Source organism: Pholcus phalangioides, unplaced genomic scaffold, assembly GCF_987345545.1.
Source record: "Pholcus phalangioides strain wild (caught in Gottingen) unplaced genomic scaffold, Ppha-v1.0 ptg000001l_1, whole genome shotgun sequence".
Classification (NCBI taxonomy): Eukaryota; Metazoa; Arthropoda; class Arachnida; order Araneae; family Pholcidae; genus Pholcus; species Pholcus phalangioides.
The window spans coordinates 3,491,216-3,506,218 of NW_028301594.1; the positions used below are offsets into that span (position 1 = coordinate 3,491,216).

The 15,003-nt window shown below is 37.4% G+C and overlaps 1 protein-coding gene across 3 annotated transcripts in view; it reads right to left on the reverse strand.

The window, feature by feature from the left end:
- LOC149089692 (mitochondrial sodium/calcium exchanger protein-like) overlaps nucleotides 1-15,003 on the reverse strand; it is an 85,800-nt gene that overhangs the window by 48,143 nt on the left and 22,654 nt on the right. For all 3 annotated transcript variants that reach the window (XM_089238260.1, XM_089238112.1, XM_089238179.1), the window contains exons 2-3: nucleotides 12,781-12,980; nucleotides 4,605-4,754 (exon numbers count right to left, since the gene is read on the reverse strand). In XM_089238260.1, coding sequence (XP_089094386.1) covers nucleotides 4,605-4,754; nucleotides 12,781-12,795 — 165 coding nt within the window. In that variant the 5' untranslated portion in view covers nucleotides 12,796-12,980. The remainder of the gene's footprint in view (nucleotides 1-4,604; nucleotides 4,755-12,780; nucleotides 12,981-15,003) is intronic.

Sequence of the window (15,003 nt, forward strand, 5' to 3'; positions counted from 1 at the left end):
GGGAAATATCGAGAAACATTTTTTAATTGAAAATTACAATCAAACTCAATTATGACGATATCTAAGGTTCCACGAAATTCCATCGTTTTAACCGAGTTTTCGTTACAATTGAGGCTGAAGTTTTCAAGACTTTTGAAGTATGAAAAATATTAGCGGTGTAATCAAATACTGTGGATAAAGTTGACATTCCATTAGGAATATAAAAACCATATTCCATCTCCAATTGGGGTAAAACGACAAATTGGGATCATAAATAGAAGACATCACCAATTCTCGCCAAAAAGTGTTGGCAATTGTTGCCGAAATTTCTTCAAATTCAGTATTACTTATAAAATAACCCTTGGCGAGGAATGCAGTGTAAACATTAATTAACAACGAATTGCAACAAGTCTGCGGTGATTTAAAATTTATTTGACGTAAAGAAGTGAATATATTCACATTCTTATTCATTATAATACAATCTGTAAATTATTATAATTCTGGTACTGCCAAAATTGATGCACTGCGTATGTCATTGTAAATACCCTTCATGACTACACATTATATATTCATTATTTACTTCAAGTAAAGTTAATGCTCATCATATTATTCAGCACTATATTACCATATCATATAGCATTAATCGCAATGCGTCTTCAGCATCTTACTAGCCATATATGGTAACTTTTTATCACCGTTTTTATTCATATAACATCATATTGCCACATGCTATTAGTTAGCATGCTATCCATTGGTTCCTGTGGAGGTAGCTGGTAACTCCCGGGGTAAAGATGCGCTTCCACAGTCGCATTTCTAAATTTTTCGCCATTTTAGAGATGGTGTGAGATGACTCTTAAATTGTTATCATCCTTACACAGTACCAACCATGGTTTAAATGCACTACTGCATTTAATTAGCAGAGTGATGAGGGAGGGGGGATATGAGCTATTACAGTCTCATCTGCGGCACCCAGATGTACAAATGATGGGGGGGGGGGGTAGGAGAAAGCGTTAAATGCGATTACAACAGTTTATCCGTATTCAACGCTGTTTTTTTCCGAACTTTGCTCGGTTTTTCGAATTCAAATATCGCAGTCAATATAGCACTTAACAACGTGGAATTTTTTTTTTGTTAGGCAACAGCTTTTTAATTAGGTTCTTGAGCACATCGTGTCCGTATAAAAAGTTCACATTTTTATTTTAATAAATATACTATACCCCTTGCAACATGAATGACATCAGAAGATTATAAGTTATTTGGATACGTTTTCTGACTGGAAGTATGCCTCTAGGGTCAATGGTTCGCCAGTGAAGTACCACACATACGCCCTGTTACCTACCGATGCACCCTGTATAATTATTTATTAAAGTTTTCTCCGATACGGTCCCGCCCCTTAACAGGGACAATGGCTAAAATTGACTGAGTCGATAAAGCCTGGGCCGAACCAACACCTTCTACAGCAGAAAGCCTCCGCGCGAAGCTTTGGCGTCACTAAAGTCGCCCATTTCACCTGCAGCCATTGGATATAGCAGTCCGACGTATGCGAAATCTTTACATTTTTTGCAGTACATTCAATGACTATAGATGAAATTACGACTTCAATGACGGCATGAGCCTCGCGCGGGGGCTTTCTGCTATAGAAGGTGTTGGCCGAGTTCGGTTTGAAAGAAAGAAAGGGCGCTCCATAAAAATTCGGAAATATTTGAAAAAATAAACAAATATTGGAGGAATTGGTATATTTTTGAATGCGGTTTGCACAAAAGTTATTCTCAAGAAGTGGGAATTTTTTTTATTTTGGCCCAGGAAAAAAAAACAAACTCATCCACATATATTGTCGATAGAGGGTGCTGCATGAAAGTAAATCATACTCAACCACTCACTTGCCGCCTGGCAGTCGAGTGGTTAGGGAACTAGCTTCTCACTGTGCAGGTCTGGGTTCGAATCCCTGTTCGGGCATGGATGTTTACTAACACTAACAAATTCCCTGGACGGATCATGCTGATCCCTTGGGAATACGTGATGATCACATTATTAAATCACTGTGAATTTTACAAATGAGAGTCCTATAAAATGCAGTGTGTACGATAAACAACTTATTTCTGAATTTTCTGGTTGCTAGCGCTTGCATGATGTTTTTGTTGTGACGGTGGCATTGGTAGATAAAACACTATTTATGAAGTTGTTTTACCTCTACCACGATTCCCCGAATGAAGCTTTACGAACGTTTCGGACACAGAAGAGATTGAATAAAGTTTCACGTTGAAATCACTCTAGCCGGACTGGTTTGCAGCGCCCTCCAACGAAAAAAATTAAACTCCTTTTTTTTCTGTACCAAACAAAAATCTCTCCCTGAAAAAGTTACTTTTTCGCAAACCGCATTCAAGTATATCAATCCCCCCCCCCTCAATTTTTCCCAATTTTTTTTAACTATTTACGAATTTGGGGGACACCCTGTATATTATGAGAAATATATTTTTGTCATAACACATATCAACCGTACTCATAAGAGAAATGAAATTTCTCAAGTTAGTGCATTGACAATACGCAACACTGTTATTACAGTCAAACTATTTGTTTTTTTAACGGTGCAATCATGCTTTTAAAATAAAATTTCTGCTGAAATGAATGAATGAATTTCTATGAATCAATAATATTAAGTAATAAAACATATAATAAAAAATACTAATGAATCTGCGGAGAATCTTTTGTAGCCCCTTCATAACGATGTGAAGAAGTGTCAAATTCTCTTTGGCCAATATTTCCGTTCTTCCGTCTAGACGTGTGACATCACCATGTAAAATCTGTCACAATCTTTTGACTTTGGATGGCGTCACACTGTTTAAAGCTGTCACATCCATAAGAGGAGTTACATACTTTTAGGGAGAAACGCTGAATGAGATGCGAGAAGAATCAAACCGAGAAAAACATACTGTTTTATATCCGTATTCGTCTCAGCATTTCATCACGTATATATTCAAGGTTTTCTCCATTTTATCCTTTTTTTTTTTTACCCAAAATATGTGGAATTTGATTTTACGTGACATTTAATCAAGCGAAGTCATCCTTGGTTGTAGAAGTTATTACCGAACAGAATGTTTGTGTTCCTAGCATATACACCATATTCGTGTCGCCATAATGATTATTGATAGGATCGTAACTCAAGAGACTTCTATGATGCACTTCTCTTGGGGGTTTTTTTTTTCTGAAGATTTCGTCAAGCGTCTGTCAGCTGTGAGATGACAGATAATATTTTTTTGGCGGAGACATTAGACGCCTCAAGAAAAAATTATCGATTTTTTTTTCCTTTAAGAAAAATTGGTTTTCTTTATTAAATAAGCGGTTTGCAGTAGTATGTTTTGATGCGAATTTCACAATTTGTGGTAGGCAGTTTTCGTACGTTTCAACAAAATTTCTTAATTTGATGAGCAGTTTTCATGAGATGCTACGCAGATTTGATGAGCAAATTTCGTGATGCGATATGCAGATTTCATGAGGTGATACACAGATTCCAGTAATTAAGGTTAATGGACTGTGTTACAAGTTGAATTTCATGTGTTACAGCAGCATTTCTTTTTAATTTGGATGCTCAGTTTCCGTGAGTGTATACGCAGTTTTCATGGGGTGATATGCAATTTTCATTAAGTAATGGTGATATGCAGGTTTATGAGTTGATATGCAGTTTTATGAATTCATATCAGTTTTTATGCTTTCCTGAGTTGATACGCAGTTTTCATTGATTAAAGAAGAATTTCATGCATTCCTGCAGAATTTCTCAATTTGATTGGTAGTTCTTATGAGTTACTACTCAGATTTCACAAGTTGATACGCAGTTTCCATAAGTTCAAGTAACATTTCATGTGTTACAGCAGGATTTCTTATTTTGATACGAAGTTCCAATGAGATGATACGGACTTTTCATGAGTTGATACACATTTTTTATGAGTTGATATGCAGTTTTCATAAGTTGATGTGCAATTTTTAATAATTAAAGTAGAGTTTCACGAGTTACAGTAGTATTTCTTAATTTGGAGAGCAGTTTCCACACATGAGGGGGTATGGATTTTTCAAAAGTGAAACAATTTGATCCAATCCGGTGGTATTTCGTATGTTGACATGCAGTTTCAATAATAATCCGTGCAAGATTTGCAAGTTCTTGTTCATAGACTCAAAATCGAATCAAATAGCGGTTAGAAATCACCGGAAGTTTTTGTTGTTAAAAGATTCATATACACATAAATTAAGATGCAAGAGCCCCCAAACAAATACTTCGTCAGGCCTTCGAATATTTAAGACAGCTACAGAAGTTATATTGCAGTATCATCTTGAAACCGTTCGTTTTTTCCGCTTCTACATGAGAACTTCTCTGTCACCAGATCACATACAATAGATATACCATCATAATGCTCAGAAAGAACGTAAACATAAACAAGTAGAACACCGACAAAAATGTGATTTCCGGCTAAAACACCATAATTCTACAGAATTGGCAGTATGCCAATATTGACCGAAAAATCTGATACCTACGGTGCTACATAAAAATGGTAAAGAGCTCGAGTGGAAAAGCTTTTAAGGCTTTTTTCGTAATATTGTTTTTGAATAACGTGATGATGTTAAGAAAAACTTACGCATAGCGCTGCTCCGAAAGCGGACTTGCCTTGGAATACACAGAAGATGAAATACAAGTAATCGAGCTGACCATCTGAATCTTGGCATTCGGCGTGTTCATGGTAGAACCGACACTGCTCGGATGCGTTAAAACTGTTTATTTCAACGCACTGCGAACGAAAAAACAGAAAATGTTAACACAAAAATTTTTAAGTAGTTGATTGTTTCAAGTTTCATCGAGTATAGAAACTGTGACAGACAGACAAATAAGTGACAGAAACATATTTTCAGTTATGAAAAGTATCCCAATAACGTGGCAATTTAAAATATATCATTTCCTTTACCAGGTGTCATACATGTACTTAAATACAAATTCCTTATACATGGTCCCGCTGTCCTCTGACTTCCAATCAGAAAGTTGTTGTCTTCTCAAAAATTTCTAAGTAGAAGTTAGAGGATGGAAAGGAGATAAAAAAATTGAATTTTGTATCTTACTGCATATGAACCCAACAAAAATATTTCATGTTTCTGAGTGTAATATTAGCCGAGATATTCGAGTTTAAAAATTACTGAAATAAGGGGGAGAAAAACAACATATATTGAGGGACAAGCTAGAGAAAAAAAAATCGAGAAAACTTTTCTAAATTCTGAGATGTCCCCCCTTAGCTTTCAAATAGCAACATCTATCATATTTTGGGTGCTTAGGAGAGACTAGCCAAAAAATTTCTAATTAGAAGTTAGAGGATGGAAAAAAGGGAGGTAAAAAAACTGAATTTTTTGTATCTTAATGCATATACTGCCTCTAATAAAAGAAACGACACATATGTCGGAAAAGAGCACACGTTATTCGGATACTTAATTTTCAATTAGAAGTACAGGGTGGGCAAAAAGTTCGTAGAAACTTCAAAAATGAATAAAAATTGGAAAAATAACCGAAATAAAAAACGGTTTGCAGGGTTAGCATCGCTAGGTCAATGAATGAATGAACGCCAGGGTCTCTGCCACCGGACTTATCCCGTTGCCGAGATCTCTTCCAGCCCAGCTTCGTGGCAGAGTCTGGAACAAAGTGAGTGCACCTAACAGTCTGAGTCTGTAGCTAGTGTTATGTATGATATTTCAGTGCTGCCATCTATACTTCAAATTGTGAGTGAAGTGTAATGATTGAATATTTAGCATCGCTAGGTCACGGGAATTTTTTTGAGACAGGGGAAAAATAACTCAAAAACAGCCGATAGGTGGCGCTGGTACGAGTAACTTCGGTGGAAATATGCAAATGAGACGATTATAAGAACTTGTGCTCCTAACCCATAATCAGTTCACCGTTGTAAACCGTGTATGTGGACCTCCTGCACTCTGCCGTTGCTGGATTTGTGACTCATTGCAATGCGTTATTCCCTGTGTGTGGTGGTGGTGGTCACGTGGAACACATACTTCTGTAATAAACGATTTGGAGGCATTCTGTTCGTTATTTGCGTATCTTTTCTTTGACTTGTGTACGTCAGTTCCACCTATCGGCTATTTTTTTCAAGTATTTTTCATGCCTCAAACAAATTCTCATTACCTGGTGATGCTAACCGTGCAAACCGTTTTTTACTTCGGTTATTTTTCCGATTTTTATGCATTTTTAAAGTTTCTACGGACTTTTGCCCACCCTGTATGTTTCTATCACCAACGGTTACAAAGATATGGGCTAGAAAGATAAAGGTTCTATGAGGATATCCTTTAACAACTTTATATCACTTCACAAACTAAATACCATTACGTATTATCTGCAACATTATTCTTTTTGAACGGTTAGAATAGAAATAATTACTACCCACGAAAAACACTAGCAATGCTGCTGTAATCGGGTTCAGCTTTTCCTGGTTTATTCAAATTAATTGTAAATATGATCAGGTTTAGCTTCCTTCTTTATTTGAATTGATTGTATAGTATTTATTTAATTTCCTTCTGCCAAATTGGTTCAAATTAATTTATTAATAATGAGATTTTCTTATGTGGGTTTTATTCAGGAGTTCAAAAAGGAAGAAGCCAGGGGTGTTTCAGTCAAATATCTTGGAAGAATATAAAGAGGGCATAATATCAAAGGGAAACTAAAAGAACTACGGACTCATCGAGAAGTACGACTTGAAACAAAAATGCCATTCTTTCCATGAATCATTTCACGAGGCGTACTTTCAAGATTTTGAGCTTAATTTTGGAAATAAACGTAGCCGTGAAAATCGCGGAGAATGTTATGGGGGCACTTGCATGCAATTCCATGTTTTGTGCAATTGGAATTGTCTGTGTCCTTTTAATTCGGCACCTGCTTGTGTTGGTGTGTCCCATCTCTAGTTTTGGTGATTTTTTTTTTACCTTTTCTGTAGGAACCTTGTCCACGTTACACGAATTTCCTTTGTAGTGCGTAATACTGGGTGCTGTTTGCTGATGGCAATTGCGTGTTATTGTCAGGGTCAGAGGTAGCGGCAAGAAGAAACACCAATTGATCTTTCATTCGATAAACGGCAATTTCGACGAGGGTCGGACGTGGCTTAATGATTGAGCGGGTCAGGTTCTTGGGATGAATTTTAGACTGGACGAGGATTGATTAGTTGTAGGTGAAAAGAATGAAATGAACCAATGAAGGTCAGGGTTAATTTTTCGGGAAGAGGAATATTAAGTTAGGAAATGGGAGAGTTCGGGGATTTTTCTTTGGAAGCGGATTGAGGAGCGAGAAGTGTAGTTAAGGAGATACTAAGTTGAATTCGTGTTCTCATGACAAGGGAATAGGTTCTCAAGGATTAGAAATGAACGGAAACCTAAAGATCAAGGAAGTGGTAAGTCTGGAGCATCCGTACTCTCTTTATTTCTCTCTCTTACGCATATTTGAGAATGATGATAAATCATAATGTGTAAAATTATTAATGTTGTCGTAACCTTTTAATATAGTAAATTTTCATGCAGAGTATTATCGCCTTGTCTAACAAGTGCAGCGACTCAAATAAATATTCATTCAATTAAATTTGAGTTGTCGTTGATTGCTTCAGTTTTTGATTCGGGTGCTATGAGGTATAACCTGGGGTAACTACATGATTGGTTCGGAGAATACCGTTGTTCGGAGGTGGCCGTTAGAGGAGGTTTTACTGTATATGGATTTTATATGATTTTATAACTAGCTATGGATATCATAAGCATCATAAAAAAACAAACAATTGAATGAGAAGCATTTTGTTCCCTAATTTTTATTTAATGATTGGTTATTGAAATTTATTATATATTCCCTTCTCTCATTATTATCAATAACCTTTCACAGGCGTATCTTGATATTACTCGATTTATCAGGATTTATCAATTTGAATTATCAACATCAATATGTATACTGTATACGCATCGTTATCGATAGTCCCCTGTCATCAATCGTTGGAAATCTGCAATGCCCTTTGAGTTAATTTACTGCACGCAGCGATTTTTTTTTCCAATCGATAGTCAATCATTACTAGAGATTACGTGTAAAAAAAATTTCTGACTATCTATCAATCAGTGTGATAAGCCGCTTATAGGTAAAAAAATGTTGTGCCAAGGTTTTCTATTTAAAGTTCATTTGCATACAGTGTGCAAATGTACAGGTGACGCATGTAGAATTTCGACTTGAGAACTACCGGAGCGGTCTTTTTGACCGCTATTGCGAAAATTCATGATACTGCTGTAAATGTAGATATATTTTTAGATTAAACCAAGTGCCATAAGAGTTGGGTTGCCTGTTTTGAAATATTGTCATACGAGGATTTTTAGGGAAATGGGGACCCCTGGGGCCCTCACCCCCGTGAAAAGTATTATATTCATATTATTTGAATTGCGTATTATTCATTGATTTCTCAAAAAAAGATTTGATAACAGTTTACCTAACAATGTTTTGACAGAGTTGATCCAATAATGCTCTTGACAACAATTTATCCATCCTCACTAATACTTTTGACAAAAATAATTTTCTAAAGAAATTTGAACTTCACAATTGTTGCAAAAAGAAGCATGTGTGTAACAGCGTGTAAACAATGAATATATGTGTTAATTTTTTTAATGGCTATTTTCATCACGGTTTTTCTTCTTTTTTTTCTGTGGCAATGGTTTCTTTCTGCACCGCTGCTTTTGTCAATAATAGATCCACCAAGAAAACTTATCCAAAAATGGTTTAGGCAAAAGTTTATCCAACAATAATTTTGGCAACAGTTTTTCCAACAATGGGTCTGACAGCAGTTTTTCCAACAATGGATCTGACAGCAGTTTTTCCAACAATGGGTCTGACAGTAGTTTTTCCAACAATGGGTCTGACAATAGTTTTTCCAACAATGGGTCTGACAATAGTTTTTCCAAATGGTTTTGACAAAGTTTTTTCCAAATGGTTTTAACAACAGTTTATTCAATAAGCTTTTGACAACAGTTTATTCAATAAGCTTTTGACAACAGTTTATTCAATAAGCTTTTGACAACAGTTTATTCAATAAGCTTTTGACAACAGTTTATTCAATAAGCTTTTGACAACAGTTTATTCAATAAGCTTTTGACAACAGTTTATTCAATAAGCTTTTGACAACAGTTTATTCAATAAGCTTTTGACAACAGTTTATTCAATAAGCTTTTGACAACAGTTTATTCAATAAGCTTTTGACAACAGTTTATTCAATAAGCTTTTGACAACAGTTTACCCAAAAAAGACTTTGACAACAGTTTATCTACCAATGCTTTTAACAACAGTTTATCTACCAATGCTTTTAACAACAGTTTATCTACCAATGCTTTTAACAACAGTTTATCTACCAATGCTTTTAACAACAGTTTATCAAACAACGCTATTGACAATAGGTTATCAAACAATGCTATTGACAACAGTTCATTCAACAACAATCATGACAACAGTTTTTTCCAACAATGCTTTTGACAATAATTTTTTCCAACAATGCTTTTGACAATAATTTTTCCAGCAACGCTTCTACCAACAGTTTATCCAACAATTCTTTCGACAACAGTTTATTCAACAATGCTTTTCACAACAGTAGTGTTCAAAAAAAAAAGTAATTGACCCACCACAAGTTTGCAACACATGCCATGTATTCACCATTAGCTTCATGGCAAATATTTCGTCGTCGTCTTCCCACCACGACAGGTTACGTCATTCTGGATATTAACCTATCAGCATTCACGCTCTTCATAGGTACATGAAATCGATAGGCAATAGAATCTGTGCCGCAAGATTATGGTCATCGAATACCTTTCAAGAGAGAGCCAGAGCCCAATCGAAAATTTCGAACAGTAACACTTTGAATGGAAAGCTTATCGTTGCGTGAAATTGAATCGCAATAGAATGGCCTTCTCCAGAGATGTATCGAAAGTTCGACTTGTATAAGATGTGTGTGGTGGTGAATGACCTAGCTATTGCCGGTGGGAGAAATGCCCACGGTGAATGATCGTCCTTACTCAATCCGATCGCACAACATTTCGAAAAGACGTTGCGATAATTTGGAGGCGTGAGAGAGACTGGAAATGGCTGTAATGATGTGGAAAGAGTCTATTAGGAAATGTTGAAAGCATGAAAGTACTTAAGGTATCCTGGGATTAATGGAAACAATCAATATAGGAAATAAGTCTCAAACACATATATTTGGTGTCGTTAACGAGGTAAATATCATGATGAAGTTATAACCACTCGGTACCATATATCAAGATGAATTTCTCTTTTGATATAAATATATATATTTATATACCGTATATACTCTTGTATAAACCGAGTTTTTTTGTGGAAAAATTCGTTCCTCAAGTGGGGGGTTTTCTTATACTCGGGTCAGTTTTTGATGAGAAAATGTCGACCCCCGCAATCAGTAGTAATTTTTGCAGCAGTGTTCGAGAAACCGGCATTATTGGTATGGGATATGTTCAAACCCCATAAAACCGATAATGTAAAAGCCGAGGTAAAGAAATCGAAAACATCATTATCTTTGATACCAGGTGGGTTAACGTCGATTGTGGGTTAACACAGCCTTTAGATATGAGCATCAACAAGCCTCTCAAAGACTATTTGAGGAATTTGCTGATCGAATGGATGAGTTTCGATGATAAAGAAACTACAAAAAAGTGGTCCCTTGAAAAAACCTGACATTGGTCTAGTGCGTCAATGGGTACATGAGACGTGGAATTGTGTTTCCGCCAAAATTATCATCCGATCCTTCAAAAAGTGTTGCATCAGCAATGCGATGGACGGAACTGAAGACGATATCCTCTTTGAAAGTGACAATGGCGATGACAGCCCAGATGAGGATAAAAACGAAGATGCCCGCACCCCCCATGATGATAAATATGCAAAATATACACCACGCGTATCGGGGCATGCATGCGCGCCGTGGAATGACGTCAAGCCGTAGTTTGATATAGCACCGGATATGACGTCATACTTTTCTTTCGCATTTTTCTCGAAAACTATGGGTCGTACAGGAACAGTTCTTTGGGCATTTTTTATGTATTCTAAGCGAGGAATCTGGCTGTGCAGAGTTTGGGCATCTCTATTGGATACCCTGTCCGCTCGTGCGTGTGTGTGTGTATGTAAAGGATTCGTCTCGATATATGGTGCTGATTGGTGGTTGATCATAAGTAAAAACGGGACAAGTGGCGCAATGGTAAAATGCTCGTCTTCCACAACGAAGGTTACCGTCAAGATACATGGGTTCTTTTCGCGGGGGAAAACATAGAAAACCAGTTCGACCGAGTATCTGGGGCGACCACCAATAGATAATGACTTCAGTTCTCACCCAACTCCATCGGTTGAAAACTAGCGTATTGCGTTATATGACCGGAGTTGGTGCACGGCAAAGTAGAACTTGCAGTTTAAAGTCTTTTTCCGATTGACTGATACATCGTGCTAGGGAAACTTTCCGATAAGCGGGAAAATGTTGACGTGTCCATGCAGCCATGTGGAAGCGAGCAGTGATATAGTTACTGACACTAAAAAGATTAAGATTTAGTAATTATTATGTCTTGGGGAATTAACTTGGGAGAACAAAAGAAAAAATTCATGACCAGAGAACTCTGTTCATTCGTTAATAACAGGCCGAAAATATCTAAAAGACTTGATGGTTTAAATGCAGATAGTGCAGCAGCAATTTTCTACAATTTGATTCTATAACCAGACAGAGCAAACAGTGAAAATTCGCTTATAACCAGAAGTCCGTTATAACGACAATTTTTCTCGTGATTATGAACTGGCATTATAACGGGCTTTAACTGTGCACGTACCTTTCATACCAGTGGTTCTCAAACCTTTGCCACTCGTGGCTCACTTACCCTAGATAACGTTCATACACGGCTCTCTAGAATTGTCAAAAAAAAAAAAACCACATCAAAATACCGAATAGGCAAACAGTAACTTCTACAGCTCGCCGTGACGCCAGTCATAAAGCTTGGTGACTCCTCGGGGAGTCACCACGTGCACTTTGAAAATTAGCACCTACAGTGCGATAAAAAAGGGATTCTCTCGGAAATTTCGCCTCCGACGTTTCGTCCCTGGCTCCCTGGCATATCGCCTGCCCTAACCGTAAGTGACCAAGTGACTGGGTGAATGACAGTATGAGTGAGTGAGTGAGTGACAGTATGAGTGAGTGAGTGAGTGACAGTATGAGTGAGTGAGTGAGTGACTGTATGAGTGAATAACGGTATGAGTGACCAAGTGCGTGACCAATTGAATAAGTGACCCTATCAGTGAGGGAGTATGTGTGACCAAGTGAATGAGGATCCTATCAGTGAGGGAGTATGTGTGACCAAGTGAATGAGGATCCTATCAGTGAGGGAGTGAGTGACCGTATGTGTGTAACCGCGCGGGTGAGTGACTGAGGGAACAAGTGAGTGAGCGTGTGAGAGACCAGGTGAGTGGGTGAATGTCCGTAAAGACGAAACCCCCCCCCTTCATTCCCCCTCACTTGGTCGCTCATACTGTCACTTACATGTTATTCAACAGTTCGCCTACTCCGGTGGTCAGGAGTAGGCGAATTGTACCGGGGACGAAACGTCTGAGGCGAAAAGTCAGTGGGCAAAGTTTTCGTAAACTAAACCGTAGAAACATCCCGTTCGGCTTCTACAAAAATATGTGGTTTTTTTTTTCCACTTCTCTTGGTCACCTCTTCATTTTTGATCACACATCTAAAATTATCAATATTATTTGGATAAAGTTCTTACCGAAGTACCAGGCATGTCGAGCTTTTAAAGTGAACGAACTTGGAGTTACGCTCTTCATCTGGACGGTAGAAATACGTTGTGGGTATTATTTGCTTCAGCTCAACGACAGATCAACTCCGACCATCAGTGACCGTCGTTCATATCTGCCAAAATGTCAGTTGGAAGTTAGTAAGCGCCACTTCTTCTTCGCTGTTGCAAAACTGAAAATATATTACAGTTGAAAGATATTGCAGATATACTGGAAAAATATAGAAACATTTTTAGTTGAAGAATTCGAGATTTTATTTTCTGGAAGACCATCTATCAAGCCCGAGTACATTTGAACTTGGTTATAACGACACCGCGGTTATAACGTCAATAATTGAGGCGTTCTGACTAATTCCCGTAGAGAATAATGTAACAAACCTTGCTCAATAACGTCAATAAAACGATTACGACCTCGGATTTAACGACACATTTTTGTCATTATCACGTACTAATTATCATAATTACGACAATCATAACTAGGATAATATGATACAAAAGCGGAAAATTTTTTAATTTTTCTCTTGACCTTTTTTTTTTATTTGAAAAGACCCCCCCCCCCTCTTTTTCAACAAAGCTTACTTTAATTCATAGCCCTTACTAAAATCAGGGACGAAGATAATTTTCATGATTTATTGATTATATTATGGTAATTATGACTATAAATATCACTATTAATCTCACATATTTTTGGCGTGGCCCCTGCTCAACTTTTTTTCCTATGAAATACATTTTAAATCACTGCAGACTTGCTGTAGCTCTTCATTTCTCACCAAGAGTTTATAGTTAGAGTTTTAAGTTAATTTATAACATTATCACGATTAATTGGCGATTTGACCGACAGAACAGAACGGACCGACCACGACCAGGCTCTGTCGCTTACGCGATATAAGCCCATTGCCCCGGTCGGCTTGATCGTGGCGGAGAAAATTCTGAGTTACAAGATGGAAAAATAATAATAGTAATTGGAGTCCTATCATGGGACCAAAATGACCCCTAGTCATGTATGTGCATTCATATAGAGCAGTGTTTCCCGAAGTGGGGAATATCGCCCTCTGGTGTGCGACAGAATGGTCCAGGGGGGCGATAGAAGCTTCAGATTTTACGTAGGACTCTACGGATTCGTTTGAGGGGGGGGGGGGTGATGAGAGTAAAAAATTTCTGATGCAGGGGGCGATGGAACAAAAAGTTTGGGAAACTATGATATAGAGTTACAAAAAAAAACATGGTCAGACATATAACGAAGAGAATCATATTATACAATGAGTTTGGGGGGCCCTATTTCAGGGTACCTAGAGGACCCTTAACGATATGCATTCACATACGAGACTCAAAGTAACATGCACTAGTATGAATATACACACAAAAGTTTGAGAATACAAAACAAATAAGTAAAAATAAAAAATTAATCGGGGGGGGGGGGGGAGCTTTGGTGTGGGACCTAAAGAATCCCGAGTCATGTAGATTCAGATGCAATTTCAAAAACTATGTGCAAGGTCAGGCATAACGGAAATAATCAGGTTATACATGGAGACTTTGACCTGGATAAACGAATGAACCCCTTTGACCTGGCGTGTGACCTAAAGGACACCGGGTCATTTTCCCGACAAGTTGGAAAAATTTTTGGGGTTCCGCCCAACTCCCGTAGCGAGAAATGTAACGAACCTTGCTTAATAACGTCAATAAAACGTAACGACCTTGGATTTAACGACATTTTTGTCGTTAAATCCAAGTAACCTGACAAATATGGGGCATTTTTAGCGAGAATTGTCGATATTCCGCATTTATGATATCAATTTCTCGTATTTTTCCCTGATCAAATATGGTCACCCTAATCGTAATAAAACAACTTAATGCGCACGGTTTGATTGCATCTGATTACACAAGGTGATCCAGACGTATTGACCTCTTTTGGAAAAAATATTCAAAGAAAGCTGTGTGTGTGTGTATTGCGTAAAGCATTTGAAAGAGAAGGTTTCAAAGCTTTTTTGTATCATTTTTATTACAAAATTTCTACATGCGCACGCACACACACGCGTCTACACCTTGAGTGACGCGAAGAGAGGATGTCAAACGTACATTTCATGTTATTTGTAACATGGAATGTCACACATAGAATGGAATTAAAAAAGAACTTCATATCTATATATATTTTTTTTCATTTTATTTCTGTGTTGGGCTGTTGCCACTAAACTTTTC